At 45.8% G+C, this 27,888-nt stretch overlaps 1 protein-coding gene across 1 annotated transcript in view; it reads right to left on the minus strand.

Annotated features, from left to right (window-relative positions):
• Nucleotides 1-12,391: 12,391 nt before the first annotated feature.
• MXRA8 (matrix remodeling associated 8) overlaps nt 12,392-27,888 on the minus strand; it is a 53,036-nt gene continuing 37,539 nt past the window's right edge. Inside the window, exons 8-10 of the mRNA XM_063436415.1 lie at nt 22,570-22,646; nt 15,369-15,446; nt 12,392-13,912 (exon numbers count right to left, since the gene is read on the minus strand). Coding sequence (XP_063292485.1) covers nt 13,887-13,912; nt 15,369-15,446; nt 22,570-22,646 — 181 coding nt within the window. The 3' untranslated portion in view covers nt 12,392-13,886. The remainder of the gene's footprint in view (nt 13,913-15,368; nt 15,447-22,569; nt 22,647-27,888) is intronic.

The following is a 27,888-nucleotide window of genomic DNA, read 5'->3' on the forward strand; positions in this document are numbered from 1 at the left end:
AAAAATGGGCAAAACACATGCCCCCAAACCTCCAAACTCCCGCAGGGGGACTTCACATTCCTCTCTGAGACAATACCTGCTTGCCCTGGCCGACCTTGATCCACCAGCTTTAAATGACTCAATGGCCTCGGGCCGCCTGCTCCAGCCCTCCCCACAAGGAGAGGCGATCCAAGTGGAATTACTTACTACCTCTCCCACAGCGGGACGACCTGACTGGGTGGCACTGCTGTGAGAACTGCCTACTAAAGCGGACCTAAAGGCGGCAAATGCTGATCTCCGTACTACTATAACAACGGAACTACACGCCTTAAGAGAAGACATATGCGTCCTACACCAAAAGGTATCCCAGCTTGAGGCGGACTGCAACCACATGTCATCAGTGCAGACTGCTAACACAGATGCCCTAAGACTCTGCACAACCCAATTACGGCAGATGGCCTACCACATGGAAGACCTCGACAATAGGGGAAGGAGGGAGTACCGCTGGTGCTTCCCCTCAGGCTTAAAGGTCCACACGCCAAATGGGGTCCACCATTCCATAGATTATATTTGAGCACACCGGAAACCGGAGCCCACAAAGGGGGGGGGGAAGTGTGCAGCCATAAGATCGGGAGGGAGGGGGAGAGGATACGGAACAGACCGACTGGCCCAGGCAACCATACCCCCCTTAATGCTAAGTGACGACCTGCCAAGGAGTGAGCCGGGGGCACGGTCAACTCAAGGCCTGGCCAACAGGGAATGGGGGCTTCACATCTTTGACACATAGAGAGCCTCTGGAATTGGGGTAAGGCTAGGGCAGAAGAGAGAGCCTAGCTGGGAGGGGCCTCCAAATCACTCAACTACACCTATATAAATTCATCTTTCTTGGGATGGGCGAGGGCACAGCAATAGAATGCCTCCTACCACTATCATATGGATCTAGGGGGCAGGCACTGCACACCAGTTTGACCATTAACAGTTGATCTCATAACTTACGAAGCCAGATTGTTTACACAGAGGTTTTCAAACTATCTATATAAGTTAATATGTACATGTTGTTCTTTATTTAATTTGTACCATGTTTTATGTTGACACCACAATACCATACAAATTCTTTGGCGAGGATACCTGGCACATACTTTATTTTGAGCCGCTCAGGGGAGACATGGGACTCTGAGTGAGTCGGGCTTTACGAGACAGGCAGTGACCACAGGACGACCTGATTGGGAGTGGACCCTATCCGCGTGGCCACGGCCCACTTGGAGGTTCCTGACTACCTTCTTCTCCCCCTTCGGGACAGAGTGTCATACTCAGGAGGGCGGGACCTCAGGCCCACGGGTGGGTACGGTTTTAACTGCCCCCCGATGCTATTATCCCAACGTCACCCCGGTGACAGTTCCCCTGAATTACCCTCACCCTTTCCCAGGTACCACCACCTATGTTCTCCTCCCTTCTCCTCCCCCTTCCTGACACACGACTGTTGACAACCCCGCCATTTTGACGGAAGCAGACCATGACACTTACACCTGCTAATCTCACAATATTCTCTATTAACGCTAGAGGAATAAATAAATGAGAAAAAAATGCCCTCCGAGACTTTCACTCCTCCAGGCCCTCTATAGTTTATATACAGGAAACTCACTTTAACCCCTTAAGGACCAAACTTCTGGAATAAAAGGGAATCATGACATGTCACACATGTCATGTGTCCTTAAGGGGTTAAGGAAAGGGCTAGGCCCAAGATGCACGGCCACCATTACCCCACTGGATATTACAGCGACTGTCACAGGAGCAGAGCCAGAGGCACGGCGATCCTAATCCACAAATGGGTTCCCTTTTGGGAGGGGGAGGTCCAGACAGACCGGGAGGGAAGGTACATATTCCTGAAGGGGATGATTGTAGGGCAGGCATACACGTTTGCTAACATATATGACCCTAACCAGAGACACTACAGATTCCTATCACAAACCCTATATGGGCTGAGGAAATTCGCGGAGGGAGTTCTGGTCCTAGGAGGAGACTTTAATCTTTATGCTAGACCCAAGATGGGACTCATCCTCAGGCACCTCCCACATGCCAACCCAACATATATCCATGATTAAATTACTATTATCTAAAAACAAGCTTGTGGATTGCTGGAGAGCCCACCACCCCGATGAACGGGACTATACATTCTTCTCTCACCCACATAACACGTACACCTGAATAGATTATTTCTTCATGTCACATTATCATCTCCCCCTCATCCAACAAGCTGAGCACAGCACGGCGACGTGGTCTGACCATGCCCCGGTGACGATCACACTTTCATCCCCTCTATACAGGCCTAAATGGCGACTCAATGAACAAATACTCTCCCTACCTGATGTTAAATCGTAAATAGGAATGGTCCTCAAGGAATATTTCACAATCAATACACCAACACAAACAACCCCGACAATACTCTGGGAGGCCCACAAAAGTGTAGTAAGGGGCCACTTTCTGCAAAAGTGCGCCATAATGAAAAACCAGAGGGAGGCACACATGACCACCCTATTAGCAGAAATCCAAGAGATTGACGTCCTAAATAAAGACAAACAACTATCCACGCACCAAGACAGACTCCTAACACTACGGAGGAAACTGACCCACCTGATACCAGATACCACAGAGACGCATTGAGGCACAATGCGTTCTTCTCCTTACACAGGATTTAGAGCGGCAAACTGTTGGCACGGATGCTGGTTAAACATAGACAGAGTGCGTATATTGACCGCATAAGAGATAACAACTCCATCAATAACTACCTCGCTGTACACACGCTGCCCTCCCTTGTTAGGGAAACGGCGGGCCTGTTAGACGACCCTATCACCCATGAGGTACTGGCCATGGCAGTATAGCAAATGAAACCTGGCAAAAGCCCGGGCGCAGACGGCTTGCCACTGTGCTATTACAAAAATAGCAGACATATTCTACACACCGCTCTTGGCCACATATAACGCCATTAGGGAGGACCACAACTTTCCAAAGCAATTCCTGGCGGCACACATCACCATTCTCACTAAAGAGGGCAAGGATTTTGGGAGCTATCAACCCATATCTCTAATAAATTGCGATCTCAAATTAATGGCCAAAATCCTAGCCACCAGACTACAAATTCACTTACCCACACTTGTGCACCCGGACCATGATGGGGAGGGAGGCATGAGATAAAAGCACGCGTACCCTTACACTGATACACAGAAGAGAGAGCGGCAGCGATGGCCTTCTCCTGCTATCCACGGACGCGGAGAAGGCCTTCGACAGGGCCTGTTGGGAATAGTTATTCCGGACTCTAGCACAAGTCGGTTTGGGCCCCATGATGCTGGGATGGATCGAGGCCTTATACACACAACCCACTGCTCAGGTGGTGGCTAATGGGGTACTGACCACCGAGTTTGCAATCCAGAATGGAACCCGCGAGGGATACCTCCTGTTTCCGCTGCTCTTCGTCCTTGCCCTCGAGCCCCTTCTGGTGGCCATCAGACACAGCCCAGACATCACAGGGGTGACCGTGGGGAACACGCATCTCAAGATAGCCGCGTACCACGGACGATCTACTCTTCTGCATAACAAACCCGGAAGTGTTACTCCCTAACATTCTAAAAGCCTTTCGAGACTTTGGAACATTGTCCAACCCTTGGACACTACATCTGGAATGGGAAAATACCCAGAATAAAACACACCCTGCTAATCCAACCAAAAGATAATGAAGTGGTCCAGACAAGAGGTACACAAACCATGGAAACAGGCAGAGGAGAGCGAGGCAGGGGTCCCCATTGCTTTGCTGCCATGGCTACCACCCGGGGCCATAGGGGGAGAGAGAGACTGCTCCTCATACACAAGAGCACCTTACGGGTATAGCATCATACCATGGGAAAACATGCTATTTCGACATACCCATCTCCCCTACTTCCATTGACACACAACCCGGACTTTCTGCCAGGACTAGACCCAAATGCCTTCAAAACACTTATAGACGACCCCTTACCCCAACTCAGACATGTATACTAAACAGAGGGTATTAAGAAACTAGCTGACATGAGGGGCGATGCAAACAAAACCTTTCTTATGTGACTGAAACACAAACAATTACAGAGCTATATTAAAACACTCCCACACGGGATAGTACTATCCCCGGCCCCCACCATATTCAAAAGTACTTGTGTGGACCCTTACCCATTGGCTCATGGGGTCTCCTTCATATACTCTTTACTACTGACACATACTCCCACTGAACAACCAAGCTTCATGGGGAAATGGGAGACAGTCCTTGACTGCACATTTGACAAGGCAGAGTTGCTCTAGCTTTAGACAACATACAAACTGTTAACCTTCTTGTACCGTACTCCCTCAACACTACACAAGATCACCCTGGATCACTCCCCATTATGCTGGAGATGTGAGGAGGAGAGTGGCACACTACTCCACATCTGGTGGGAATGCAAGAAGATCCTTCCATTCTGGAAGGGGATATATAAAATTAGAGTTATTCACAGAAAGCCAACCTCCCTTCAAACCCACAGAAATGCTTCTACATCACACTAAGACCCCTAAAATCTTCTATAAGAAATCTATCATGATCCACATCCTGAATATAGCCAAATTAGTAATCCCACAAGACTGGAAATAACCGGTAACTCCCCCACTGAGGTCATGGTTCTCCCAAATGGATGAGCTAAGATCAATGGAGGACCTTCACACCAGCACAGTGGGCACACACCAATCATATTTAAACATGGACACAATGGCTGCTGACAACAATGAAACCAGACTTTGCTGACAAGCTACAGTACTGAATGAGATGGACGGACCACGAATGTAATCACAACAAAGACGCAGGACACTGACGACTCCCCGACGCCCCAGTATCCACCCCGTACCCTGTTTTCCCTATTCTACTATACCCCTACACTCAGACCACAGCTCTCACTGGGCAACAGGGACCAGAGATCTGCTGGGAGAACTCTCTTAATTTGGTAGTTTAGGAGAATCACAATGTAGGAGTCCTGAGATCTGAGACACGCCTAGCAAACATAACAGAGTATCACAAGGCGAGATAGGGGTACTGCGAATCCATAACTGACAGGGACCTGCGAGCCCAAATGTATACCCACCTTACAAGACCATCGCTAACCCTTGCACGGCCCTCTGGGGACCTACGAGCCCCGCGCTGACACACACCTGAAATTCCAGGCTATATCTAAGTAGAAAATAACAAACAGCATACCCACAAAAAGGAAAGTGCGGGGAGAGAATATCGAAACCCCAGCAATAAACTACCATTGCTATACTGGAAATGTGATTCAATAAGGGACCTGCGAGTCCTCAGATTCTTGGGGCCTGCGTGCCCACATAATGTTGTGATTTTCTATGACTATTGCACTTCCCTCTTAGTTATATAAGGGACCTGCAATCCCCGCACTGTATTTTCTGTATTTCTTGAGAACATGAAAATTACCGTTGATAAAACAATAAAAATTATATTTACAAAAAAAAAAAAAATCCAAAGGCCCATAGTCCACAACCCCTACTGCCTCATGATAATGCATTAAGTATACTCCTGTGTTCTCAAATGTGAATCCTGCCAACCGTGGATGGTAGTGATTGACTTGGATAATTGTAATTCTACTCACAACAATGAAATTTATGTGTGCTGAACATTTAGGGTTTGATACTCTGCCAGCCACCCAGAGATCTCTTGATGTATGAGAACAATTCCCCAAAGTGTGAAGCCAAGTTATCTATATTGTATCAGCCACACTACTTCCAGGAGAATGGCTCCCCAATTGGAAAACATTATGCCTTGCATTTCAATAAAGTCCTCATGTGAATACATTCCATTTGGATGATTACTTTGTATCCCAGTGGTGGTTGGTAAAGTTTTAAGATGATGGGGTGCTAGACTCCACTTCTTTTTTTTTTACTGCACTAAATACTAGGGGGTGCTGCACCAAATGGAACCTCCACTGTTCCACCCACAGAAAGGGTCATTAACTGAAATTATTGACTATGAAAATTTTATTTAGAGCAGTGGCGGAACTACCACAGTCACAGGGGTCGCAGCCCTCCGGCCATATGTTGCGGCCCCGGCCCGCACGGTATAACCGCCGGGGTCGCACGTTAAGGGGCTCATTGGGTGGCCCATGCTGTTAGGGCCACCCGTTGGAAATTAATTTCTGTGATGACATCAAACACTGGGAGGAAGTGACTGCCCCGGTCACTTCCTCCCAGCAACCACTGGGAGCCACGCAGGAGGAGGAAAGAGAGGGGGGAGTCAGAGTAGGAACTCTGACTCCCATCAGGCTGAGCCACTGGACCCCAGGGAAAGTCGCCCTCCTGCACGTAAAAGGTAGGAAACAGGAGGGTGACTTAAACATTTTGCATGTGTGTATTAGTGTATGTATGTCTCTGTATGTATGTATGTGTCTGTGTGTATGTGTGTGTGTGTGTGTGTGTGTGTGTATGTCTGTCTGTCTGTATGTGTCTCTGTATGTATGTGTGTCAGTGTGTATGTGTCTCTGTATGTGTCTGTATGTGTGTTTGTGTGTGTGTCTGTATGTATGTGTCTCTGTGTGTATGTGTGTGCCTGTATGTATATGTGTGTGTATGTATGTGTGTCTGTGTGTATGTGTCTCTGTGTGTGTGTTTGTATGTATGTATGTGCCTGTTTATTTGTATGTGTGTGTGTGTCTATGTATGTATGCGTGTGTGGCTACATGTCTGTGTGTGTGTGTGTATGTATGTGTGTCTGTATGTATGGTTCTCTGTGTGTATGTGTGTGTGTATATGTGTGTCTGTATGTATGTTTGTGAGTATGTGTTTGTATATATGTGTGTATGTATGTGTGTGTCTGTATATATATGTGTGTGTCTACATGTATGTGTGCCTGTATGTGTTTGTCTATGTGTGTGTCTTCATGTGTATCTGTTTGTCTGCATGTGTGGGAGGGGTGGGGATGTATGCGATGGGGGGGCCCCAGGGCAATTTTCACACAGGAGCCCCATGGTTTTTAGTTACACCTCTCATTTAGATGCAATAATTTCTAATCTCCCGTAGCTTTCATAATAGGTATTTTATTTATTTATTATTTGTATATTTTTCTTTTGCATTTTTTTTGTGGAAAATATTCAATGCGATTACTAAAACCTGAGTAATGGAAAAATGACCTCAACGGAGCGTGTGCGCCAAATATAATAAGTGGAAGCAAATCGCCAAGAATGCTGCACTTGCTTTTTGCTTGACATATTACATAGTTTCGCAAGAATGCTGTATTCTGCTCAGGAATACATATCAGCATGAAATAGAATTTTGATTCTGTGGAATGTCGGACGGCAGGTGTTTAAATCCACAGAATAAATAGAATTCAATGAAAATGTGCCGAAGCCTTTCCAGCTCTAAGGGTGGGTACAATGAATCACCGAGAAATCCAGTAAGTAATATTCTATGTGAGGAGGGTTTGTTGTTAACCAACTCTGTACCAGATTTATTGGAGAAAAATAAATCACAGTTATCAGATATACTTGACCTTTTTTGCTTCCCCATCCACTGCCATAGACATGAAATAGAAATGTCCATAATATTGGATAGAAATATTCTTCTTGTGGCTTCTGTACTAGGCTGTAATTTTATACAGAGGCAGGGGGGAAGGCGAGAGACCAGGCCCAGACGAATGGCATGGTTATAACTCAGCCAAGAGCTACATCTGGCACGTACAACAACACAGGAACTGGCTGGACATTTTCAACTAATACATGCCCACTGCAGGAGAGCAGAGATGATCTAGTGAAATGATTTCTTAAAGGGACAGCAATACGTTAAGGTGGATTCTATATGTAACAAAACAACTGTACCTTAATGAAGCTGTTTTAGTGTATAGATCATGTCCCTGCAGTCTCGCTGCTCAATTCTCTGCCATTTAGGAGTTAAAGCGGCACTCTCATGGCCGAATCCCATTTTTTTAAACCCCCCTCCCGACTCCACTACATCTAATTGTCCCCCTAGCAACCCCAAACGCCCCTAAGCCCCCCCATATGACCTATTTTTGCATCTTTATTTTGTGGCCGGACTTAGGTCCTGTGCGCCGCCATCTTCGTGTGGGTGGATGAAGGCCCAGTCATCTATGGGACACGTCATCTGCCCACACTAGAAAGTGCTGTGAAAATCCCGCGCATGCCCAGTTAAACACTTGGGCATGCGAACGAGAATTTCCTCTATTCATTCATTCATTAGAAACCTCTTCATTCATTTGTTTGGTTTATTACAAGGAAGGAGCTACCGGTGCACAGCTCCCTTGTTGTATTATGTAGAAATAGAAGTGGCAGGGAGCTGAGCTCCCCACCACTTCCTAAGCCCCCCATGTCCTCCCTCACTCTATGGGGGTCAATATGACCCCCTTAATAGCATAAGGGAGAATAAAATCTCCCGAATGCTCCTACTTGCTATACGCGAGTAGGAGCATGTCTACTAAACAGTGTGCAGCCAGTGGCTGCTCACTGTTGTAAAAAAGAAAAATGCCCAAAGTTATCTATTTAAAAGGAGAGGCTGAAGGGACAAATTGGAAAAAATAACTAAATAACCCATTTGAAGGCAGATTTGTACTCTGAGTGGAAACTCAAGATTTTCAGCAAATCAAAATACTGCCTAACTCATGTGGTCAATGACTAGAAAACAAAATGTGAGGATAATTCATAATAGGGCACTGTGGATTCCCAGTGACAGGTGTATGGTAAAGATAAAACAGCTGAAGTTATTAGAAAGAAAAGTATCAAACAATAAAATCCTGGGCAGTTCTTATAAGCAGTGCTCGCTTTTGGGGTGTGTGAACTGTGCTGGCAACAGAGGCGCCTGGTGACAAACACAGCCCACAAGCAGAGACTGGGATATTAAATGAAAATGATTTATTGGTCCAATGGTGCGCACCAGCGGGAGGCACAGTTAGACCATAATAACCTCTCCCTCGCAGTTCCAACTCTCAGTTAGTGAATCTGAGCGCAGCTGCAGGGATTCCCATCCTATACTGTGACTCAACATTGAGCATCGGAACGACGAAGGAGAAGTTATGATCTGCATCAAGCATTCTCTACTATTCACCACCGGCCCTCCGGGGAACCTGTATGAGCAAGCACTGGATGACCAGGGACACAGGGGCCTTTGTGACTGGGTGCCAAAGTGAAGGGGGCACTGCATGAAAGTAGAGGCAGTTTAGAGCAAGATAGGAGATTGAGTGGCTGCATTGAAATGCAGCCTTGATGAGTTCCCAACCACAGAAACTCCCCCAGAATGTGGCTGGCAAAGAAACTGCTGAGCATAGCTGGTGTTACACCAGCATCTACCAACCTGCCTACCCTGTCATAGATTGCATGTCTGGGCATCTATGCATGTGACTGTGTAGTTATGTTGGGGGCAACAAAAGGTTTAAGACATACAAGATACAAGTGGGATTAAGAGATATACAAGAAGTAACAGTGGACTAAGAGGCAAGAAAGTAAAAGGAAATAAGAGACACGCAAGGTGGAAAGAGGGTATTAGGATAGACACACAAGGAGGGTCAGGAAAATGCACAAGGAGATGAGGAGATGTGATGCACCCCACCGCTGCTTCTTCTAATCTATTGGCACGGTAAGGACTAAACTATTCCAAAACAGCTCAACTGGGAAAAAATCTCCAATTCAACTCCTTTCAGATCAGCTATAATTGGCCAATATATATTGGCCTAGGCATAGCAATTTTCTTACCCTTTAACGTGGCCATGGAAAGGGTGTGGCCACGGAGGGGCACTGTGAGTATTTTTCACATGGTGCACCTAAAGGCCTAAGGTCGGCCCTGCTTATAGGTACTAGTGCTCTTAGTTGTTTATTTCGTCACCAAAGCTTGGTTAATAAATGCAAGGTGCTTGTAGCAAGCAAATTACTAAAAAAAAAAAAAAATTTGATATATGACTTATTCTTGATTTATCATGATCCAGAAACAAAGAAGTGCATTTATTTATATAGGAAAGCCTACTTATACCGTATGGAGCCTAATTTAAATTATGTCTGTTTAATACTAAAGAACATGCCTTGTTCTATAAGGCCTCCGTGGGGGTCTGCAATTTGTTTTATGACGGCCTCTCTGGAAGCTTGGCCTTGTTATGAAAAGCCTTTGCAGAACCTCATGTCCAAGTCTTTGCATAGCCACAGAGCCCTGTATCCTAGTCTATGTAAGGTCTCTATGGAATCACCTGTCATGTTCTTTTGAAAGTCTCTGTAGAACTTCATGTCGTCTTCTAAGTACAAGCCTCAAAGGAACTTCATATCCTTTTCTATGGAAAACCTCTACTCAACCTTATGGCTTATTCTAAGTAAGGCCTCTATGGAACCTCATGTCTTATTGTATGGAAAGCCCCTACTGAACCTTCTTCCTTGTACTAAAGAAGGCTTCTATGAAACCTCATGTCTTGGTCTATGGAAGGCCACCATGGAACCTCATGTCTTTTCTAGGTTAGGCCTCTATGGAATCTAACCTCTGGGAAATAGCATGTTAGCCATGCTATGTTCCATGGTGTCTCCATACATTCCACCTTTTACAAATTTCTCAGTACATTTCAAGATGGGATCATGCTTCACTTCTAAACCATACATTTGGAAGATCTAAAAAAAAAATTGAGGTATCGAAAACATTTTTGGAACAAAATATTCTCAGGACTATGATGCTTTTTTTAATTGTATTGTGTTTATTGGTTGTTCATCATAATACAGAACCAGTCATTTGACAAGAATGTAATCAACACAGGACACAGTTGGGGAATTATCTTATTAACTCAATTAGAAATTTCAAAGCATACACTAAAGTGCTTAACTATCTTCAGTACACAAGGAATGCATCTACAAAGATTGAAAATGCTCATTAACATGTTTGTATAGAGATGAAGATTGGTATATTAATTCACAAGAGGTGATGATACTATGAATACATTAAATACAGAAAACAGAGCAGGACATTTACAGTGACATCCTAGTACTGGAATTAGGACTACCTTGGATGGAGTAAGAATGTGTATCTTTTATAAATTGCCCAATCCTAACAGGCATGATCGTCTATACTGGCAGATTCTGTCCCGATTACAAGGTTACAAAACCCTCATAGCTTTGGGATGCCTGTAATTAAAAATCACCAGTCTTCAATTAGATGAGACTTTTAGTTATTGCAGAAATCTCACACCATGTGCATCAGTAAATATATTTGCATTTAACCAAACTCCGATTAATTCTGCTTTAATCCCTCTTTTACCATGGTAAGACGTCTCTAAACTTCCTTTCATACGATACTAAATTAAGCATGCCCACCAACAACATGGGCATATAATCTAGTACATAGTCTGCTCTTCTGTTAACACTGGGAAAAGATTTTGGACATAACTTTGAGAAGATATGTATTAATGTGTTTTGCTATACAAAATATTGGCTTACAAAATGACTCATCACTGCGTACCAGTCATCTGCATTCATGTGAATCGGTATCACCCTTTAGCAGACATCACAATATTATCCAAAATTTGGTATGGAAGAGTAAATCCCATATAATGAAAACAAATGGGTAATTTCTTATAAACAGAAATATAGCGGTCATTTTTAAAATATTAATACTGACGCACACAACTACGAAACCTGCAGGGACTGGCCACTTGTTTTAAGGACTACAATTCCCAAAAGTGTGATTGAGCATTATGAGAACTACACTCCAATGCACATGGAATGAAACAGCTTTCTGTCACTGTCTGGAGGAAGTAGACATTCTATCAGGGACTTCAATTCTCATAATTCTTACGAATCCTATTCCTAGCAAAGTACTTTGGGAGACTTACAGCAAAATAATCTGCTGGAGCTTTGCTGGCAGCCTTGTTTTACCATTTACGTGAAAACAGACTGGGAAACGGTAAAATTGCCTTACATAAACAATTCTCTACTATACACCCGACCACCACTCAATATACTATATCCATTATATCTCTTGCTAATGACCACATAACAGCCCCGAGCCTGCAGTGACTGCTATCACATCATGCAGTCATGCAGTTCTTAGTTCTGTAAACAAAAATGTGTCTGTGCAGTTATCCCAAACCTGGAGAAAAAAAAAGCACAAATTCGGACCAGAAGTTGTATTACAAATATATAGAAATTGGCTGTACATTTGGCACCTAAAGGTTTATTTTTTTATTAATTTTTTTTGAAACCAGCAATAATATACTAGAATACAATATGAATATTATTGAAAAATATCACTTCTGACTAAAAAACGTGTTGTTTGAATATACTCATCAATTATTTTTTTTCTTTCAGCCTTGGTACCATAAGAAAAGCAATGTAAAAATAGATTGTGATATGTAATCATTGTGTGAGACACTCTCAAAAATAGATTTACCAAACTATTAAAAGGCACAAATGGTAATCTGACCACCAACAGTATGACATAGAACCATAGTTATATGGCAGCCAATTATGTTCGCTCCATTCTGATCTACATTACAATACTAATGTACGGTAGATCTCAAATCAAAATATTGTCATGATGGCACATACGTCTGCTCAGCACTGATCTGATGAAAGACTCAATCCATATCTTGCTTCTTTTCCTTGGTCTTGCAATGCCTTCTTGAAAATGAACAGGCCCACAATATAAACATTTCCTCATAGTATCATTTCTTTTTATTATGTGTATCTATAAAGTATTTGTGATTGTTTCTACAATTTCAACGTTTGCCTGTGGCTTATTTACATGTATATGGTCATTTTTTTTTTTCGTTTAAATCTCAGTTAGGCTTTTTCGTTGATCTGCGATTTTATAAAAAAAATACTTAAAAAGATCATATTTACAAAACTATTGGCTAATGAACTGCTCCACTAAAAAGAACATACAAATACACTATAGTGATCCATACATCATTACAATACACAAGACACCTTTTGATTGTACTTGGCTTTTTAAAGAATGAGTATTTTATAATGTACATAAACACATCAATAATAAGGATAGGCAACCTCGGAAAGACATGTGGACTACATCTCCCATAATGCTTTTTACAGTCATAATGCTGGCAATACATCAAGGGACATGACCACAACATTTGGATAACTCAAGGTTGCCTACTGCAGATCTATAGATAATAAACTCAAGCATTTTCCTAAAATTAACACTCTTTCAGTTGAATAGGGCTGTGCACACTCTCAATGCCAACTCAGTTCTCAAGGTACACAGTCAGTAAATGATTTAGAAACATAGAAATTTGCCAGTATCTTTACGGGAACAAAATTGGGATATGCTTCCATTATTGATTGGTCAGGTGATGTGCCTTGTGGAATAGGGTGGGAACCACTAACCTAGGTTTTAAAAGATGATGTGTTTCTTTAAGGGATTGCTTAAAAATCAGTTTTGTAGCTAAGCTAAACCTTTTAGATGGAAAATAAAATATATTTCAGTGGCAAAGAAAAGTCAGCTATATGCAGTGTATCCGATATAATGCCTGCTGTTTGCATAACATCATTAAAAGCAGATATAGCCAAAAGCAGTTCTAACATTACTGTGGTAATAATGAAAGTGTTTTGCTGTTTTTAATCTTGATTATTATTTTTTTTAATACTTAATGGGGAATTGCAAAGTGTAGAGGGCGATGGAAGTTGCCTCAAGGTACATATTCCATCAAGACATTTAAAGTGTCATTTTTCTAATAAGACTGTTGTTTCTTCTATGTTGAAGCACAATGTGGAGGTGATTGATCCATTGCTCTTAAACAGCCTCACAGGAATGACATAGAAAAATCAGCTTCAATAAAAAACTGGCAACATTTTTAATTCCTCTTCTTATGTGAAGTGTCAGCTTCTGGGCCAGCCAGCAGCAGTTTTTAGTGATCCTTACTTACAGTATTCTTTTCGTAGCTCTGCAAGGACCAGAAATATAAAATTAGACATAGACCTACGGAATTCTAAATATGACACGTGCAAAAGTACGGAACCACGATGGTCAGTTTGACTATCTCAATGCCTTTAACCTATTAACTCGTTCAGGATAAATATTCATATGATAAATAACAGATAATAAATGCTTTATTTACAATACAATCCCCCAAGCGAACACAAGCCCCCTGTCCCCCATTTCCACGTTGTTGTCCCTCTTTTCTAGGAGCTCTGATTTTCTGGTGCGATTGTTTAACATTGCTCTCAGCAATGTGTTTTTCACCTATAGTAAATATGTTTTATATATTATGTTATGTAGATAAAATATTTTAATCTTATTGTGACGTTTAACCATTAAATAGCGCCATTCACTGGCCTCACCTCTAGTGATACCCCCCAAACAAAAGTCTCTTTCTGTCCATTTAAGATGAATGAAGCTAACGCCCAGTCATTGTGCCAAGGGCATTTTGATATACATCTGTCCCTGGCAAAAAAATAATTAATAATAATAGCACAGGAATTGAATTTTTTTTGCTAAAATAGCAGAACTGAAAGATTCTCAGCCCCAGCATTTTTTTCACCTATTCATCTGCTATTTTACCAATAATTTGCAGTCCCCAAGGCAATTACCAACTATTTTCTGTATTGTGAATAACCCTAACAGGGATATTCACTAAAATAGGAATCGCCAGGAATTGAAAGTGAATTGAAAGGGAATTTGGAACTTAGGCCAAAAAAGTTGAATAAGAGACATTCTCCAAGTCAATTCAGTTTTCAGTTGGACTAGTTTGGCCTTAGATTTGACATTTTCTTGACTTCACTTTGAATAACCCCAAATATCTACACAAACTGCCATAATCTATGATGTCAAAATCGTGGGACACATCTTTCGAGAACCGTTATGCCCTTCTTATTGCTGTATTTAAGTCATGTAGAATGAGGACAATGTATCTTATTAAATGCAATTTTTTTTCTAGACTCGAAAGATTTAAACTATGTTTTACTGACGGACCTGATGTCTGATGTAATAATAATGTTATTATTATGTTAATCAAAGCTCCATGGGAGCAGTTTGCTCTTTCCTGTGACCTCAATTCTGCATGCGGTTTGTTTCCATCATTCTGACTCTATTAGAAATACTAAAATGTCCGATTTCCAGCTTAAGTTTCCTTATCACATCCCAATGCCTGCTCCAAGAAACGCAACTGTAACTCATCATCAGCCAAATCCCTCCCTCCCAGCTCCTCCAGAGCTTAGCCCTTAGAGATACTTTCCAAGATGGGGATCAAAATCTGTGGTTTTGCTAATGCTCTCTGCAGTTTGCTCACTTTGAAATATCTTTTGTTGTTCTGGCAAATCTACAAGGTCCATGACATAAGTATTATCTTCTGTTCGAGCCTACCAATTAGTGGTAAGAGAAAAAAAGAAGACATTCCTTACCTAGGTCCAAATCAATGTGCTTTGGTGTCAAAGTCCTCTCCATCGTAGCACGTTCCTTCAGAATGTTATTTTTATAATCTGGGTAAGAAAGATACATTTTAATGAGTCTCTGAAACATATTTAATGTAAACTAAGAACATTCACATCCTATATTTAGCATCTTGCCTCACCCATAGCCCTCAAAGAAGGACCACACTGTGGCAGCAATTTTAAACATAATATGTCATTACTTCTGTGAACCCAAGCTTTCTCTGTTAGGTAATGGGTGATTACATTGCAGTTTAACCACGGCCTACGGCAACGATGATTAACTTGGGTAACCTAACCAAGAACTTTTTGAACTGCGTTTTCGATGATGATCAGAAAGCATTCAGCCTGGCGACATAGATTAAAAAGACACTACAATGGAGACGTAGGGGTTTATTTGCTAAAAATATAATCAAAGAAAATTGAAACCAAACTGCAGAAGTTAGGTTGAAAATTGCTGTTTTGCTAATTTACCTTAATTTACATTTGACTTTTCCGTTGACTAAAATTCAATGTTTAGTGAATAAACCCCAAACTGTGGAACAATAAGTAGTAAAGAATTAGTTAAACCCTTTAAATATCTAAAAAGGATAAAATAACAGTAAAGGGATAATATGTAACATATGTCGGACATTTATTTCTCTCTTTACTTCAATATGTTGGATCAAAATATCAAGAGTTCCCACAATGCCACCCACACTGCTCCCATATACATTGCTTGAATGGTCCATGGGTCTACTGGGTTTAAATACTGCTGGAAACATATGTGTGGCTCAGGACAAGGAGTGTGAATCCCATAAAGGCAAGTTTTACAGGGGAATAATAAGAGTAATATTGTCAAGGGCATTCATTAAAATGAGAATTGTTGGAAATTCAAAGTGAATTAAATTCAGTAGCCAGAATATATTTAAACTGAAAGTTTAGCTGACTTTGAGATTTTTTCCAATTCAGTTATTTTAACCTAAACGTTCAAATTAATTTTAAGTTCTCTGACAATTCCCACTTTAGTAAATGATCCTATATGTGATTTCACCTTTATTGCTGAATGGTGTCAGTTTAGCAGGGCCGGCGCTACCATAAGGCGGCCCAGGCGGCCGCCTTAGGGCGCACCGGCCCTGGGGGCGCAAAATCAGGCTGACCGGAAGGAGGGAAGCGCACTGCGCTCCCCTCCAACCGACGACCTAATGTAGCGTGGCCGAGCGCCCGGTTCTGCGGGCGCGCATTGGAGCACTCTCCCATGTGTGCTTCCTCTTCAGCTCCCTCGCGCGCCGCATACTGATACCGGAGCCGGAAGATGACATCATCTTCCGGCGACGGCATCCCTACGCGGTGCGCGAGGGAGCTGAAGAGGAAGCACACATGGGAGAGTGCTCCCTCGCGCGCGCGTGCCCGCCAGCCAGCCAGCCAGCCCGCCAGCCAGCCTGCCTACCCGCCAGCCTGCCTACCCGCCCGCTTACCCGCCCGCCTAGGAGCCCAGCAGCCCCACTGGACCCCAGGGAATCCCTTCAGCACTCCAAAAGGTAAGGAGGCTGGGGGATTAAATAAAAAAAAAAAAACATGTGTTAGTGTGTGTGTGTGTGTCTGCTAGTGTCAGTGTGTGTGTGTCTGCTAGTGAGTGTCAGTGTGTGTGTCTGCTAGTGAGTGTCAGTGTGTGTGTGTCTGCTAGTGTCAGTGAGTGTCTCTGCTAGTGAGTGTCAGTGAGTGTGTCTGCTAGTGAGTGTCAGTGAGTGTGTCTGCTAGTGTCAGTGTGTGTGTGTCTGCTAGTGTGTCAGTGTGTGTGTCTGCTAGTGTCAGTGAGTGTGTCTGCTAGTGTCAGTGTGTGTGTGTCTGCTAGTGTGTCAGTGAGTGTGTCTGCTAGTGAGTGTCAGTGAGTGTGTTACTGTGTGTCTCTTACGGAGTGTGTTTGTGTGTGTATTAGTGAGTCTGTTTGATGTCTGTTAGTGAGTGTGTGTTTGTCAGTGAGAGTGTATGTTTTGTAAGTGAGTGTGTGTGTATGTCTGTCGCTGAGTGTGTCTGTCAGTAAATGTGTGTGTCTGTTAGCTGGTGTTTATGCATCTGTTCGTGAGAGTGTGTGTGTGTCTTCAGCACTTACCTTTCTCTAGCGCCGGACTCCCTTGGCGCTGGGGATCCCTCCGCCTCTCAGCTCCGAATGCTCTTGCCGCGCACGCATTCAAACCGCCCATAGGAAAGCATTACTCAATGCTTTCCTATGGACGTTCAGTGTTTTAGAATAGCGGAAGCTCCTCTAGCGGCTGTCAGTGAGACATCCACTAGAGGCTGGATTAACCCTCGGTGAAACATAGCAGTTTCTCTGAAACTGCTATGTTTTCAGCTGCAGGGTTAAAACTAGAGGGACCTGACACCCAGACCACTTCATTAAGCTGATGTGATCTGGGTGTCTGTAGTGGTCCTTTAAGTGTGTGTGCATCTGCATGCACTGGCGTACATACCGCGGTCGCAGGGGTCACAGCCCTGCAACCCCTGCGACCAGGTGCCCGCCGCCATGTGTTGGAGGGGGCGAGGATATGAATGACATCATATCCCTGCTCCCTGTGTACCACACAGCGCAGCTGGCGCCCTGTGATGGGGCTGGGCTGCAGGACAGGACTCCAAGGAGCCAGACAGCATGCATCCAGGGGACAAGATTGAACTGATGTAAGTATGTAATTGTGTATGTCTCTGTATGTATGTATGTATGTATGTATGTATGTCTCTGTATGTATGTATGTATGCATGTAGGTCTCTGTATGCCTGTATGTCTCTGTATGCCTGTATGTCTCTGTACAAAATGTATGTGTCTGTATGTTTCTGTATGCCTGTATGTCTCTGTATGTACAAATGTATGTGTCCGTATGCCTGTATGTCTCTGTATGTACAAATGTATGTGTCTGTATGCCTGTATGTCTTTGTACGTATGTGTCTGTATGCCTGTATGTCTCTGTATACCTGTATATATGTATGTGTCTGTATGTCTCTGTATGCGTGTATGTCTTTGTATGCCTGTATGTATGTATGTGTCTGTATGCCTGGATGTCTCTGTATGTTTCTGTATGTCTATGTATGTATGTATGTATGTATGTGTCTGTATGACGGTATGCCTCTGTATGTATGTCTTTATATGCCTGCATGTCTCTGTATGCATGTATGTCTCTGTCTGTGTCTGTATGTCTCTGTATGATTATTTCTGTGTTTGTATGAACCTTATTTTAAACGAGGGTGGGGGGCACCAAAATGCATCGCCTGTGTAACTAAAAATCCTAGCACCGGTCCTGCAGTTTAGTAAAATATGCTTAAATGTGGACTTTCATAAATCTGGCTTTTGGTTTTAATCCCAACATTTTGGATTCCTATAAAATGGTGTGTTGTGACATATTTTGCCACATAACATTTCAATTATTCTGGGGAATGTGCAGTTTCTGCACATTTGTTTATGTCAGGGGAGTTTAGTCTCCCTTCCTGAACACCTAGTTCACAGTTCATAAACACATGCAATGTAAATCACAATTTAGTCTAATAAGCATAACTTAATGTCACTTCTGCTCCCGAATCACCACTTAAAAGTGAAGAAACTCATTTTCTCTTTTTAGCCCAGTAGCCACTATGGCTCAAAGTACAATGGCTGCATTCTAGTAACTGTGGAGTGAAATTAATTGAACGAGGGCTTTAAAGGAACACTATAGCGTTAGAGCCCTAGTCATATTCCTAACGCTATAGAGCCCTAGTCATCGTTTAGGTGACTAGGAACCCGCTCCGCTGCAAAGAAATGGTTAATTAACAGACAGGCTTCCTTGGCACTGATGACCTCTCCTCCTGCATCGACGTCACCTTCCGAGTGGAGCCGAATACGCATGCGCGGCCAGAGGCGCACGCGCATTCAAACCCGCTCATAGGAAAGCATTACTCAATGCTTTCCTATGGGGATATTTTTTGAAGCTGGACTCCGTGAGGACTCTAGTGGTCCTTTAAGCACACTAAACAGCATGGCTTTGTATGGTACTTTCTTTATGTGGGCATCATGTTTACAAACAGACATCACGTTTTTATCATGCATCTTCCAGAAAACAACAAGGTCCCTTACAGATACCCATGAGGCACAGAGTTGGATATACTCTCACTGTTGCCCCAAGGCCAGTTTCCTCAATGCATCCTCCTTCCTATTTTGCATGCATGCAAAACATTCAAAAATGTGACTGGGTTGGTGAATGCGACTAGTTTGGGATATGATTGGATGGTGAATGTGACTTAGTGTGGGAATAGATAAGTAGGACAGGGCTGGGAGAGGATGGTGTGCATGTGTGGAGGCTGATTGCATTTTAGTGGAGACACTACTTGTGGGTTTGTGTGTAAGGGATGTGGCTGCTGCTGGTGTTGTGTGTGAGGGTAGACTACTTGTGATGATGCATATTTCTAGGGATGTTAATTGTGGGTTGAGTGTGGTGGGGTTGCGCCACCAGGAAGTATGCTGCTTGTAGAGTTGCATGTGAGGGAGAGAGGCTGCTATGGGGTTGTGTGTGTGGGGGTCTGTTTGCAGTAGGGTGCTACAGACAGTAGGATGTGTGGGAGATATGGCTGTAGGGTAGGTTGGAAGAGATAGGAGCAGTAGGTTATGTATATTGGGCTGTAGTGTATGTTGGGGGGGTTAAGGACAGTAGGGTGTACTTGGGAGGGATATGTTTGGTGAATAGGCGGTAAAGAGGGTGTTTGGTAGGGATATGAGCTGTAAGGCATGCTTGGGAAGTAGAACCTGTAAGGCATGCTTGGGGGATAGGAGCTGTAGAGCATGCTTGGGAAATAGGAGCTGTAGGACATGCTTGGGGGATAAGAGCTGTAAGGCATGCTTGGGGAATAGGAGCTGTAGGGCATGATTGGGGCGTAGGAGCTGTAGGGCATGCTTGGGGGATAGGAGCTGTAGGGTATGCTTGGAAAATAGGAGCTGTAGGGCATGCTTGGGGGATAGGAGCTGTAGGGTATGCTTGGGGGATAGGAGCTGTAGGGCATGCTTGGGGAATAGGAGCTGAAGGGCATGATTGGGGGATAGGAGCTGTAGGGTATGCTTGGGGAATAGGAGCTGAAGGGCATGATTGGGGGATAGGAGCTGTAGGGTATGCTTGGAAAATAGGAGCTGTAGGGCATGCTTGGGGGATAGGAGCTGTAGGGCATGCTTGGGGAATAGGAGCTGAAGGGCATGATTGGGGGATAGGAGCTGTAGGGTATGCTTGGGGAATAGGAGCTGAAGGGCATGATTGGGGGATAGGAGCTGTAGGGTATGCTTGGGAAATATAAGCTGTAGGGCATGCTTGGGGGATAGGATCTGTAGGGCATGCTTGGGGGATAGGATCTGTAGGGCATGCTTGGGGAATAGGAGCTGAAGGGCATGATTGTGGGATAGGAGCTGTATGGCATGCTTGGGGGATAGGAGCTGTAGGGCATGTATGGCTGGGATATGACTGTAGAGTGTATTTAGGTGGATTGGAGTTGTAGGGTGTGTGGGCAATATGGTCTGTAGGCTGTGTTTGATGGAATAGGGAACATTGGGTATTTTGTGGGGAGTAGGGGCTGTAGTGTGTGTTTGCAGGGGAATAGGGGCTGTATTGTGTATCTGAGGGGAATTGGGGCTACACTGTATGTATGCAGAGAGGGTAGGGGTTGTAGTGTTTATGTGCAGAAGGGATCGAGATATGAACTGCTGTGTGAGTGTTGGGGAGATGGAGCTGTTGTGTCTCTGTTGGGTGTGGTATCACTTTACAGGGTTATTTATAAAACTAAGAATTCAAAATGTTTTTAAAATTTAAGGTCTATGTAGCCAAACTGGAAAAATTATTTAAATCATCTGAGCTTTCAGTTTAACTGCTCTGGCCTTAAATTTGAAATTCACTTTGCATTCTCACGTTACTAAATAACCCTGTTAGTGTAAAAAAAAATCCCTTTGCAGTCTCATAACAAAAATCAGAAGTTCTACACATGCATGTTGACTTGTTCGAGAATGTCCAGGCATGCTGCCAAGTGCATGTATGATGCTTGTCTCGAGCAGTAAGCATTATAAACGTATGATATCTCAGCTTATGTTCACAGTAGGGCAGTAACATCAGGAAACCTTCTGGACAGAACATAGCCCCAGGTTAGTCCCTCCTGTTATATCATGTTCGTTTATGTCCCAAATGTCTGTATATAAATTAAGCAGGATAAATTAAGAAAAGTCTGCCTGGATTAGATTGCACAGACATAATATGGTATTTGATATATTAAAGGGTCACTATAATCACCAGAACAAACACAGCTTAATGTTGTGGTTTTGGTGTCTACAGCCTGTCTTTGCAGGCTTTTTTTAATGTAAACACTGCCTTTTCAGAGAAAGGGCAGTGTTTACATTACTGCCTAGTAACAGTAAATCACTGAGACGGCCACTAGAGGTGCTTCCTTGGTCAGTGCCAATGTTCAGCATCTCCATGCTTTGCATTGAGGCGCTGAATGCTCCCTATAGAGATGCATTGACTCAATGCTACTCTATGAGGAGATGCTGATTGGCACAGTGCGGCGTTGTGTTTGGCAGCACAGTCATATTGTGGTTGGCAGCACTGCTTGTTACCATTGTAGCACACCTTGTTGCTTTGAGATTTCAAGATCCAGGATTATGCAAGGAGCTCTTCAGCTGCGCTCTGTGAAAGGTCTGCCTTCAGGGGCAGAATACAGAGCGGTCAGCACATGGCAATGTGGCATAATGGTGATTTTATTCAGCCATCAAACAAGGTCTTTGTCAAAAGCCGTTCGACGCAAAGAGTCTTGAGAAAAATATTCTGTGTTGAAACTTTTGTTTGATAGCAGAATATAAACCAACCACTTTATACCACAGTGTTGAGTGCTTCTAAATATTGGGATACTGGTACAGTGAACAAGGTAATTTCCTACCCAGAGGCACCAAAAATGTGGCATTTAACTGAGTGCCACACATACCTATTTCCTATTCTTCTTGAGGGTTCAGGCTGTTAGTAAGCCTGTCCACCTCATTTGTTGGTTTTGTAGCACTGCTTGTTGCTCACAGTAGCCATGTTGTTTTTTGAGCACTGCTTCTTCCTAAGAGCAGCCATGTTTTGTAGCACAATATGGATAATGTTTCATAGTCAGGCATATTAGTGACATTGCTATTTTACTTATCACAACACAACGATTTACGTACCAATTCTGAGTTGTTCCTTTTTGTATTGAACAAGATCAGGAGGCGTCAAGCAAAACTCCTTCATATTCACCTCTTTTCTGATAAATCAAAATAATCCCAGTCAAAATAACATTTATACTAGCATATCAATAAGGATTAACTAATTTATTATATTCAAAAATGACTTACCGTATTTTTCGCTCCATAAGACGCACCTCACCATAAGACGCACCTAGTTTTTAGAGGAAGAAACCCAGAAAAAAAAATATTCTGAACAAACGGTCCCGTAGTGTTTCTTACTATGGGACAGTTTGTTCAGAATATTTTTTTTTCTCCCCTGTCCCATAGTCTTCTCCCCCCCTCCCATAGTCTTCTCCCCCCCCCCCTCCCATAGTCTTCTCCCCCCCCTCCCATAATCTTCTCCCACCCCACCCATAGTCTTCCCCCCCTCCCATAGTCTTCTCCTCCCCCTCCCCTTGTCCCATACATGTCTTGTAGCGTGGGCCGGCCTAACAGCGCGCACCGCGGTACAGGAACGTCAATTTCAGGTTCCGGTTTCCGGCGGGACTTCCGGCACTTCCTTTCAGTCCCGCCGGAAACTGGAACCTGAAATTGACGTTCCTGTACCGCGGTGCGTGCTGTGCTGCCCCCACGCTACAAGACAGGTAAGTAAAGCTTCATATTCGCTCCATAAGACGCACAGACATTTCCCCTCACTTTTGAGGGGAAAAAAAGTGCGTCTTATGGATCGAAAAAAACGGTACTCTGTATTGTCTTCATAAATGTTGAGATTAATCACTAAATAGTGGTAAATTAAAAAACTTATTTTAAATCTAACTAATTTAACAATAATGAAATTTGGGGGATTTCTCTAGTTTAATACTAATCAAATCAATGACTTGTTTAGGAAATGAACTCCTGTATATATAATTTCGGTTAGTAGGCTGTCTCCATGTGTCCTGGGCAAACAGTGATTTCAGTGTCTGCTTGTCTGCCTTTGTTAAACCTCAATCTGTTTTAAATGTAAAAAAATTAAACATTGAATCTGTATATTTTTCAGACTGGCACCAAAATTGGTACGCAGTTTTTAAGCATGCCTTGGACAGATTTTTCTGTAAAATCAGCCTTATTGTTAGGTGTAGTTGCAATCTTGTGATATATAGAAACAACAAAGTAGTTGGCAGCAGGCATGTTGCTTTTCTAGTAGACTAAATTTTGATAGCTTGAATGTAGCCCCAAGGAGCCAAAGCACAGCTTAGCGGAGGAGGGCCTTGACAGGGGTTAGGAGGCGGGCTTAGGAGGAGCCGGCCAGGACTGGGGGGCTGTGGGAAATAGGGGCTGGTCTACTTAAATAGGCAGCCATTTTAGTCAGAGCACATTTAATTTCTTACCTAGCCGAGTTTGTGTGCACCTTGTGTTCACTGCTTTGCTGGGTAGGGTTTTCCCTTTTTGTCTCCTCTGCAGGGCCATGGATGAAGTGGAGAAGTTGCTTGCTGGAATCCGGACGGCGGCGCTGCGGCAGGACGCGGGCTGGGTTCGGGCCCAACTGGACCAGATCCTGACGGCGGCGGAGAGGGATGGCGGCGGAGAGAGGCCACAACGGGCCAGGAGGCCTCCGCGGCGCTTAAGTCCTGGATCAGGACTGGAGGAGGAAGGTGACGGCGGAATGGAGGCCGCGGGCGGAAGCGGCACGTGTAGCAGGCCCGCGGACCCCGTGGTTGAGGCCCCGCCTCCCGCGGTGCGGCCCGGGCCTAGGCGAGGTGCTTCCCGGCGGGTGGCGGCTGAAGAGGCTGGCGGTGTGCACCCCGGACCGGGTGGGGTGGCGCCTGGCGTGAGGAGGCATGCGGTGGATGAACGGCCCTCTCCAGGGCCAGGCCCGTCTGGGATGCGGCCCAGGAGGGCGCCCACTCCACTGGAGGCCGGGATGGACGGGGCCCAGGGCAGGACGGCCCGGAGAGGGCCCCTGGCGAACCGGAAGCAGCAGGCAAGTGCTGGGGATCCTCCAGGGGCCCCCCATGATGTGTCCAGTGCTAAGGGTGCTCGGTTAGGGGATAGGGCCCGGGCTGTAAGGGGGAGGGGGGGCAGGTTTCCCCTGAGAGGCTTTTAGTGGGGGATAGGGAGCCGGTTAGCCGCGGGCGGAAGGGGGTAGGAGGGGGTCAGGCTGTAGTGGCTCGGGGGTCTAGTGGTAGGGAGGCCGGAGAAGGGGAGGTAGGGGGGGGAGCGGGCAGCGGGCTCTATCTTCGGGCAGATCAGGGGGTTTGGCGAGGAGGGCTGGGCAGGGGGTAGCTGAGCCTAAGGGGAAGCGTAGGGGCAGTTTTTCAGTAGTTCGGGGGCTGGTAAAGGGGGGCTTAGGCAGGTTCGGTCCGGTGACAGGTCGGGTTCTAGGTCTAGCAGTGGGAGCCCCTCCCCAGTTAGGTACGCTAGGGCAGGTAGGCATTGCAAGAGGCGGCGCCGTCGGTCATTGTCCAGTGGGTCCGCGGGGGGTAGGGTGGGGTCCCCCAGGCATGGTCGACGGGGGCAGGCTTCAAGGGGTGGCGGTAGGAGTCGTAGCCCGCGGGGTGGGGCCCCAGGAGAGGAGCGACAGGACAGCGGGCACCGGGAGACCTTGGCGGTCGGCAGGCGCTCCCTGGGTCGGGACGGGAGGGCTGCTGGGGAACAGTACACCCTGCCCAGGACTTCTTCTCCTCATTTCAGGTCGCGGAGCCGCTCCTCATCAGTGTTCGGGAGGCACCGGGTGGGCTCCCCGGGTGGCGGGACTTCAGTGGACGTTGCCCGTCATGGAGGCCCAGCAGTTCCCATCGCAGCCCCGGGCGCTTCCGGATCAGGGGGCTTGGCCGGTGAGTCCAGCGGATCATTGCACTCCGACACGCTAATACAGACACTACAATCACTGCTCCACTCACTGGGGGTGGGGGGTGGTTCAGGGGTTAGCGTAGGGCAGGTGTGGGCGCAGGGGGCAGCGGCTAGTGGGCCTGGGGTGGGGACCCCGGCGGCGCCGGCGAGCAGTGTAGAGGCAGGGGCTGCGCCCAGCACAGGAGATGCAGGGAGCGAGTGGGCGGAACTGACCGGGGGGGTGTTGGAGATACCGAAATCCTTTGGGAACTGGTTGAGGGCGTTTTGCGTCTTGGGCAGCGTGATAGGGGAAAAGTCGCCGGGCGTATGCTCTTCCTTGTTTTGCTACTTGGACGGGATTTGGGAGGCATACCGCACCTATGGCGGGCTGGCATGGTGGCGGTATGACGAGCAGTTCCGGCAGGGGCTGGCGGCGAATCCGGGTATGAGGTGGGACCAGATGGACCTGCCTCTCTGGATGAAGCTGGTGATGGCGCAGAAGGCGCAGCCCTTTCAGCATGCGGCTGGCGCAAAAGGTCAGTCCGCCTCGTCGGCCGCCTCGCAAAAGGGTCTTTGCTGGCTGTTCAATGAAAGCCAATGCAAATGGGGTGCTTCCTGCCGATTTAAGCACGAATGCTCCGGCTGCGGGGGGGCGCATGGGCTGCAGCGCTGCTTCAAGAAAGGTAAGTCTGGGGGATCGGGATCCGGATCCGCGGTTGGCGGTGCAGGGACTTCCGCTGCCCAGGGGACTCACCCCAGTGAGGCTAGACGCGATGGAACCCTGGCTAAGCAGCTACGGTAATAGGGCGGACGCCGAGCTCCTCAGGGCTGGGTTCGGGCGGGGTTTCTTTATCCCATTCCAGGCTAGGGAGAGCATGGGGCACCCGCGTAATCTAAAATCAGTGGCGGAATTTCCGGAAGTGGTACGGGACAAGCTGGGTAAGGAAGTTATGTTGGGTAGAATGGCAGGGCCGTTCCGGGCACCACCAATAGAGGGCCTGCAGGTTTCCCCTCTTGGAGTGGTCCCTAAGAAGGATCCCGGGAAGTTTAGGCTCATTCACCACCTGTCGTACCCTAAGGGCGGGTCGGTGAACGATGACATTGACAAAGAGCTGTGCTCGGTCTCTTATGCATCATTCGACCAGGCGGTCGAGCTGGTAAAGAGGGCTGGGCGTGGGGCTCTGATGGCAAAGGTTGACATTGAAGCGGCTTTTCGGCTGCTCCCTGTCCACCCGGCGTGTCATCAACTGCTGGGGTGTCTTTTCGAAGGGGGCTACTATGTGGACTTGTGTCTCCCAATGGGATGCTCCATTTCTTGCTCCTATTTCGAAAAGTTTAGTTCTTTTCTTGAATGGGTGGTGCGGGTTGAGGCCGGGGACAGGACGGTGGTACATTACTTGGATGATTTTTCTGTGTGGGGCCAGCCGGCTCCCCGGCTTGCCTGCACCTGCTGAGGACCATTGAATGGGTGGTAGGCCAATTTGGGGTGCCGCTAGCGGCGGAGAAGACGGAGGGCCCGACCGGGTGCCTCAGCTTCTTGGGTTTGGAGATTGATTCTGAGCTTGGGGAATGCCGTCTGCCGCTGTCCAAGTTGGAGGCGCTACGGTCCAAAGTGGGAGCGGTGAGGCAGGCGCGTAAGGTGACGCTCCGGCAACTGCAGTCGTTGATAGGGATGCTCAACTTCGCCTGCCGGGTGATCCCGATGGGTAGGGTGTTTAGCCGCAGCTTGTCAGCGGCTACGGCTGGGGCCCGGTCTCCACACCATTTCATACGAGTATCCTCGTCTATGCGGGCTGACTTGGTCGTGTGGGACACCTTCTTGAGGGATTTCAACGGGACGGTGTTCTTCCGACGGGAAGGCGTGTCAACAGCCGAGTTAGAGCTGTTCACTGACGCGTCTGGCAGCGTGGGGTTTGGGGCCTACTTATGTGGACAATGGTGCGCAGAAAGGTATTTACCAAAGAAAGCGCGCTAAACTGATCTGTAGATAGAGAATAACAACATATAGTGCAGACTATCTGGACAAAGTCCAAAATATGTAAAAATGGGGGATGTGGGGAAATTTTTTACATATTTTGGACTTTGTCCAGATAGTCTGCACTATATGTTGTTATTCTCTATCTACAGATCAGTTTAGCGCGCTTTCTTTGGTAAATATCTGTTATTTAATCTGTGTGTACTTCTGTATCACTGGTTTGGAGTGCTGCCATACTGTATGTTTTATATCCTATAGCGCTGACACCCTGTTGGTTCTTATGTGCGCAGAAAGGTGGCCGGTGGCGTGGGGGCAGAGCCAAGTTATGCGTAACTTGGCCTTTCTGGAACTGTTCCCTTTGGTGGTGGCGTTGGCCTTGTGGGGGGATAGCTTGCGGGACCGAAAAGTGGTCTTTTTCTCGGACAACATGTCCGTGGTGCATGCAGTTAACAACTTGTCCGCAGCATCTCGGACAGTGGTGGCGTTGTTGCGGCGATTTGTCTTGCTGTGCATGTCCCTGAATGTGGTCTTTC

This window comes from Pelobates fuscus, chromosome 11 (assembly GCF_036172605.1).
Source record: "Pelobates fuscus isolate aPelFus1 chromosome 11, aPelFus1.pri, whole genome shotgun sequence".
Taxonomy (NCBI): Eukaryota; Metazoa; Chordata; class Amphibia; order Anura; family Pelobatidae; genus Pelobates; species Pelobates fuscus.